The sequence below is a fragment of the Alligator sinensis genome, unplaced genomic scaffold, assembly GCF_000455745.1.
Source record: "Alligator sinensis unplaced genomic scaffold, ASM45574v1 scaffold467_2, whole genome shotgun sequence".
Lineage (NCBI taxonomy): Eukaryota > Metazoa > Chordata > Crocodylia > Alligatoridae > Alligator > Alligator sinensis.
The window spans coordinates 815,768-823,199 of NW_005842129.1; the positions used below are offsets into that span (position 1 = coordinate 815,768).

Consider the following 7,432-nt stretch of genomic DNA (forward strand, 5'->3'; position numbering starts at 1 on the left):
ACAAAGTTATTTAGGTTAGTCAGGTTTGGAAAAGTCTTTGAGGAATTTCAGAGGGACCCAACCAGGCATTGTGGACAGGCAATGTTACTGTAAGCAGTGGCGACATGTAGGGGGTGCAAGGAAGTGCATGTGTACTCCCTGAGAGTGCTGGTGCACCCCCTGATCGGCTGCACTTGCCGCTTAGGTGATGCTGGGAGGGGGGGCGCGGTGGGAGCGCTGGTGTCCCTCCTACAAGTGCTGGCCGGGGAGTGGAACACCATTGCACTTCCAGAAGCGGCTGCAGCGATCGGCCATCTCGAGATCAGTCGGTGGGATCGGCTGCGGGGTTACCCTGCCCCCGGTTGCTGACTGGTCGCTGGGGAGGGCACGTGCCCCCCCCCACTAAGGCGGCACCAGTCGCCCATAACTGTAAGAGAAGTTTAGTGTCAATAAGGGCAAAGTAGCATGCATTGAAGGGGGAAATTTAAACTACTTGCACACCTTAAAGAGTTTTAAATTCACTCTCAGTTCAAGAAAGGGACCTAGGTGTCAGTGTGCACAGCTCAGCGGAGTGCAGCTGTGGTCAAACAGCTAATTAGGGAACTTGACAACTGGGAAAATATCATGGTGACTATTGTAATGCTTATATATAGATCCAGAGTGCAGCCTCATCTGGATCTTGTGTGCAGAGTTGCCTGCCCCATATCTTAGGGGAAGGAACTGATGGGGGTCTCGGTGTGGCTGAAAAGAGTGACAAAGGAACTTTTCTGTGATGAACAATAAAAGAACTGGGACCTTTTTCTGAGAGGAGATGAATGAGGGGGGGCAGATACAAATCTATAAAATAACAACTGACTTAGAGAAGAGTGTCTGCTCCTTTCACCTCAGAACATAATAATAATAAAAAGTGAATAAAACAGAAAGGTAAGGAATTCAGAAGTGAGGAAGTATTTGTTCATTCAGAAATGATTAAGCTATGGAACTTGCTGCCAGATAACTTGGCCAAGAACTTGACAAGATACAGTGAGACAGATAAGAATAGCCAGATTTATGAGCCTGACTGATGATAGCAAAAAATATATTGGACTGAAGACCTTTCTGGGTTTAAGCCACTCTGATTGTTAGGAACAAAGATAAGAGTTGATGATATAGACAGATTGCTCCATATCTGCTGTGCCTCGGTTCCTACCCATTCCCCTAGTGCTGGCCACTGTTAAGAGACAGGATGCCAGGCTCACCAGCTCTTCAGGTGTCCCTCACAGAGGGACCTGTGGATGCCAGACAGAAAGCAAGGGATGGGAGTCAGAGCAGAGGGTAGGGCTCTAATCCCTGTATTTTTTTTCTCTGTGATCCAAAGAAGGATGTCGAGCAATCTGTGTTGCTGCTTTGCCAGCCCCAGCCATCATTACCTCCTCAGACACTAATCCAGCTTCTTTGCCTTCCAGCATCGGGCCTGGCGATGCCGTTTGGTTGTGTAACCCTAGGGGACAAGAAAGATTACAACCAGCCATCTGAGGTGACTGACAGATATGACTTGGGACAAGTTATCAAAACGTGAGTTTGGACCGTACACCACTACCACACTGTCTCTCTTCCCTTGCCCTTTCCTGCCTCTGCCCCATTTCCTGTTGCGTCTTTTACTCTTCCATCGTTCCTATGTCATATATAGGAATTGGGTAGGATCCCTTTATGGCTCATCTATACTGAAAGACTGGTATTTATTGATATAAACCACTTAGGGGTCAGGAATGGACAGATGTGCAACTGCCCAAAGGTAACAGGTGCTAGTACCTTTCCAGGTAGTGAGGGAGCAGGTATAGCTTGTTTGAATGGACACAGAGAGATGAAACCTAAATTGGTGCAACTTAGACCGGTAGGTTTTTACTGCTGATTCCTTCACGGACAAATCTCCAACAGGCTGGATTAAGTTTTCTCAGTTTAGGGTTTTGTGTCATGTGTCTGCTACTCTTACATTGGTGCAATATATATAATACACACAAACTATGTTAGAAGAGCATTAAACTTGCAAAGCCAGAGTTATGGCTAAAGGTGCATTTACAGTATGACAATTGTCATTAATTATGCAATCACATACTAAATACTTTAATCCCCAGGACACCTCTCTCAGTATGAACAGTGCTCCACAAAAGAGCAGTTATTCAATATTTGTTCTTCTTCTAATTGGTCAGTAAGGGCAGTGGTCTATTTCCTTCTTGTTCATCTAAGCATTCAGATTTGGTCATCTAGATGGTACTTTTCATCATTAAACTGTCAAAAAATACCACTTATGCACATTCTGGCATTCTTTTCCTGGGCACATAGCCCTGAGCATGTGGACAAAAGTGCATGACTACGTAGTTACACAGAATGAGCATGTATAGTAGTAGCAAGGGACTGTACGCATGCCCCTTGTGGATGCATATTGTTCTTAGATGCCCAGAAATGGAGTTGGCCAAAACCTGTATCTATTAGATTTAGGCTGACGAACAGCAGAGGAGTGTGCGTGTGCACGTACCTCCCCTCATAGTTCAGTAGTTAATGCATTCACCTGGAAAGCTGCAAGTGCTGGATTTTTGGCTCCCCTCACCTGGTGGTAGTAGGGGACAGGTTTATGTGTCTTTGACCTCCTAGTACAGCATGCTAACACCACACCACAGGTCAGCTGTCACTTATGCTCCTTGAAGCAAAGCCAGTAATACAGTCTTTGGAAAATGTGGTTGGAGAGTCAATACAGAGAGAATCTTCTGCCTTACTGGGAGCAGAAGCCCAGCTAGAACTGAGGGGCTTTCCACTCCTTTCAAAGCAACAGGCACTCACTCTCACTTGCTCTACTCCTCTTGCCCTCAACAATTTCCCTCATGTCTTTCTCCTGTTGCTGGCCAAGGACCCAACTTCAAAAGGAGCACCAGAGAACAACCTACATAATGGCTGGCCTGTGGTGTGGTGTCTGGAGTGCTATGATGGGAAATCATAGGGGGCCAGGTTCAACCTCCTCTAGGAGAAGGTCCCAGCACTCAGGACCTTCACCTTCCTAGGTGAGTGCCACTGAACTCCCTTGGAGGGAAGAGATGGTCTCTTTCATCTTGTTTCCAGTACATAGGCCTAGTTTGGGCATGCACAGTCATCCACATGCACAGGCCTAGGTGCTAGGCTTTCTTGACATTTAGTGACCAAATCTGCACATTTAGAAATGCAGGTAAGAAAAGAATGTTACATTATATGACATGATGCTTTGTGTGATGCAAAACCTGTTCTGAAGAAAGACTGAATAAGTACTTACGGGCTTTTCTCTGGTGCTGATCACTATTGGCTAGCAGCTCCAGTTAAGCCTATAGACAAAACATTTGTTGAGTTTGAGGCAATTTTACAAAAATCAACTCTTTCCAAAGCAATTGGTGAGTGTGGGACCTGTTTGCTTTTATAAATGGAATAAGAAACAGAATTCTTTTGCCTTTCCCATATAACATACCCAAACATAACATGCACCCAATTTTTGGAAGGCCCCAAAAAGGAATAAAAATAACTTTGGTGTACAGGTAAGTTCCAAAGGTCTGGAGCTTCCAGGACTGTGGACCATGTGCAGGGAGCTGGGGGCCATGTTGTGGGGTCTGGGGGCCAGCAGTCATGTGTTGGGGCCCCATCTGGCACGCCGATGCTGGGGCCCCATGATGGGACATGATCCAGCATACTGTCAGTGGGGCTATATGGCAGGGCTGGGGGCCAGGAGTTGGGGGCCACATGTGGGAAGTGACCCAATCTGACACGGAGGCCTAATCTGGCACATCAACTCCAGGGCTGCATGGCAAATCCGACTCTATACATTGGCTCCAGGGTGGTGTGCTGAGTCCAAGAGCAAGACCGCACCCTAGCTGTAGAGCCATGTGTTGGGTCTGAGGCCATGTGTTGGATCGGACCCAATACCACAGCAATTAATGCTGCCACCACTCTGCCACAGCAATTAGTGTTGCCACCGCTTTGCCCACTCTCCCCCCTTCCCCCTGCCCATTACCCTCTGCCAAATTTCCAGACCCAAGAGGAGCCCTTTTCCTCACATATAGTGCACACCCCAATTTTCCCCAGCTGGTTTTGGGAGAGGGAGGTGCAGGTTATATACTATTTTCAGAGCATGTGCCTGAATTAAGAAAATTGAGAGCACCACTAGTCCAAAGAGAGTGTTATTGATGCACTAAGGGACTGGTTAGTGTATGATATACAAAATGAAACAATAACAAAACAGCCATTGACTGAAACTGTTATCTTATTGTCAGATCAGTAGAAATTTCTGTATCATTAGAACCAGCTATTAAAGATACCAGGAAGCTGTAATAACATTATGTGAGCATGACAACAAATAATCTGAAGTTCAGGCACAATGTAAAGGAAACTAAAAGAGTTTGCTTTAGTTTCACAATGCAAATGTAACCCAGGTGCACGGTGTTACCCATGGCCACCACCGAACAGTGGGATCCTGGGGTGCCTGGTAGCCAGCAACCTTGCCCAACCCTTCTTGTGACTGCGGCAGGTTCCTCAAGAAGAGGATCTCCCTGTACAGAGGATGAGTCTTGCAAACAGGGTTAACTATATACAGGATTAATTATATACTATATCAATTACAAATAATCAAACAAGTTTAACTTGTAAGGGCTATTAAAGAGAACATATAATACACACCCACAACCCTGGTAATGACAGTCACAACATATAACCTTTCCTTTTAATACCCATAACCTACAAGGAGAGTACTAATCACAGATAGATATTAAGGCACCAACACTGAACCAACTGAGTTACAGACTTATAGGTTTGCCTCTACTTATGTACACAACCAATCAATAACTTTTATACACCAAGATGAACACGATGGCTGTCTGCACACTTAACAGCCTAGGGCGATGCCTTGAGAGGAATAGCCACTTCTTTGCCCCTCTCACTGGAGCATGGGCAGGTCCTCCTTGGCTTGGATCCCCCTGTGCTTGCTTCAGGTGTCACATGCTGCCGGCCGTCACTCCCTCCTGACATCTGCAGTACACTTCTCACCCCTGATCTCTGCCCCTGATACAGCTGGCCACAGGGTCTGGGCTGCTGGCTCAAGCAGTCCCCCTGGCCAGTACATACACACCCCACCAAGCAATCCGGAGAGGATTTTGTCACCTCCTTGTCCTGGCTTTCTACAGGGTGCCTCACCCCAGGTAAGTAGGGTCTAGTGTCCCCTAAACCCCGCTTTTCCCACCATGAACCAGGTGGCCTTTCTGGCTCCCTGTGGCCTGTGTCCCACCATCTTCAACCGCGCACGCAGTTGGACCGGGCCTGTCTCCCTCTGGTCCCTTCTGCTCCATGCACACTCCCCCCACGCAGGGCTTGTAAGCTCCTTCCCTGCTAAGCCACAGCGCAGCTCTCCTCTACGTCTCGGTGGTGGGGGGTGGTGGCGGGGATTCTTGGGCTCAGACATCTCTCCGAGCCTGCAGCAACTCCCTCAGTGGCTCTGCAGGCTCCAGGGAAGAACCCCTGCAGCCAGGCTCCCTCCAGCCTTCAACCTGCAGTGTGGGCCGTTTCTCTCTTTTCCCCCAGGAGGGAGGGGGAAAACCCTGTTATCCATGACCTCCCTAGCCAATTCCCAACAGGGATTTCTTCTGGAGGCCTCCACAATGGCCCCCGTTCCTTTTTTCTCTCCCAGAATGGGTCCGCCCAGGCAGGCTTCATCCGCCCACACTGGTGCCTTCCTTGGACAAGCATCCCACTTTCATAGCACATTGTCTCTAGAGGGGCAGCCTTCCCATGCTGCTGCCCAGCTGTGCTCCTCATGAGACACTCCGCCTTTAGGTAATCACAGTCTTACTGCTTGTTACACAAATGATAGTTGGTTTGAGGAACACCTTGGAGGAAACATAGTAAATTGGGGGAAATAAAGAAAATGTATAAGTCAGTGCAAAAGGCACAACAGTTGTCTGCCAAGGGCAACAGTAGAACATTTTAGATTCATTACCTTGTAAGTGACTACATGGAGACTGCTATAGTATTGCTACAGCTGTTTAATGTAGAGCAGAGGTGTCAAATTCACTTGGGGCTCTGGGCCAGATACAGACTGTGGAGCTCTTTGTTGGCCAGATCCAGCCCTGGGCATGGGGGCAACCACTGTGACCTGTGCAATGGTGGTGACTGCAGAAGCAGTGGTGGCAGATCCAATGGTGAGGGGTCCCATACGAGCAGTAGCAGATCCAGAAATGGTGAGGGACCTGGAGCAGGGGTCCAGCAGCAGTGGGGGTCCAAGGGCACAGCAGGGGTCAGGGCCAGCTACAGCAGCAACTGAGGCTCACCACCAACAGCCATGACCAACAGGGGCAAAGGGTCCCACATTCTGTGAGAGAACATGCCGCCTAACTTTCAGAATCCTGCTGGTAACCCAGTGAGCTGGATAGAGGGGCTCCACAGACCGGATCTGGCCCCTGGGCTATGTTTGACATCCCAGCATAAATGATAATTAATAAAGTATTTAGATTCTTTCACAAAAGAAAAAAGTTTAAAGTTTTTAGGTATGTGGAGAGCCAGAAGAAAAGCAAGGGCAACATTGTACCCCTGCTAAACCAGATGGGACAACTGACAACCAATGCCCATGAAAAAGCAAACTTGCTTAATGGGTACTTTGCGTCAGTATTTCACCAGTCCCATGAGATGTCCCTGCCCACTGTGGGTCAGGGAGGTCCGGGTGAGAGAGATTTCTTAACCTCCATTGAAGCTGACCTCGTGAAGGAACACTTTGACAGGCTGGATACCTTCAAGTCAACCGGCCCTGACAGTTTACACCCCAGGGTACTCAAGGAGCTGGGAAGCATCATAGCTCAGCCCCTGGCATGGATCTTCGAGAACTCCCGGTGCTCTGGTGAAGTGCCCGAAGATTGGAAGAAGGCCAATGTGGTGCCTATCTTCAAGAAAGGGAGGAAAGTGGATCCGGCAAACTACAGGCCCATCAGCCTGACCTCTATCCCGGGGAAGGTCTTGGAAAAGATTATCAAATAGGCCATTCTTAACAGACTGGCCAATGGCAACATCCTGAGGGATAGCCAGCATGGGTTTATTGCAGGTAGGTCCTGCTTGACCAGTCTTATTTCCTTTTATGACCAGGTGACCTATCACCTGGACAAGGGAGAAGAGATCGATGTCATATACCTTGACTTTAAAAAAGCCTTCGATCTGGTATCCCATGATCACCTCTTAGCATAACTGGGGAACTGCGGCCTCGGCCTCACCATGATCCGCTGGCTGGGGAATTGGCTCCGTGGTCGGACCCAGAGGGTGGTGGTTGACGGGAGTCAATCGTTGTGGTTCCCTGTGACCAGTGCGGTCCCCCAAGGCTCTGTCCTTGGGCCTATACTATTTAACATAGATTCATAGATGTTAGGGTTGGAAGGGACCTCAATAGATCATCGAGTCCGACCCCCTGCATAGGCAGGAAAGC

The 7,432-nt window shown here is 48.4% G+C and overlaps 1 protein-coding gene across 1 annotated transcript in view; it reads left to right on the top strand.

The window, feature by feature from the left end:
• The first annotated feature begins 1,423 nt into the window (after positions 1–1,423).
• Positions 1,424–7,432, top strand: part of CAMKV (CaM kinase like vesicle associated) — a 36,668-nt gene continuing 30,659 nt past the window's right edge. The window contains exon 1 of the mRNA XM_006024992.3: positions 1,424–1,533. Coding sequence (XP_006025054.1) covers positions 1,439–1,533 — 95 coding nt within the window. The 5' untranslated portion in view covers positions 1,424–1,438. The remainder of the gene's footprint in view (positions 1,534–7,432) is intronic.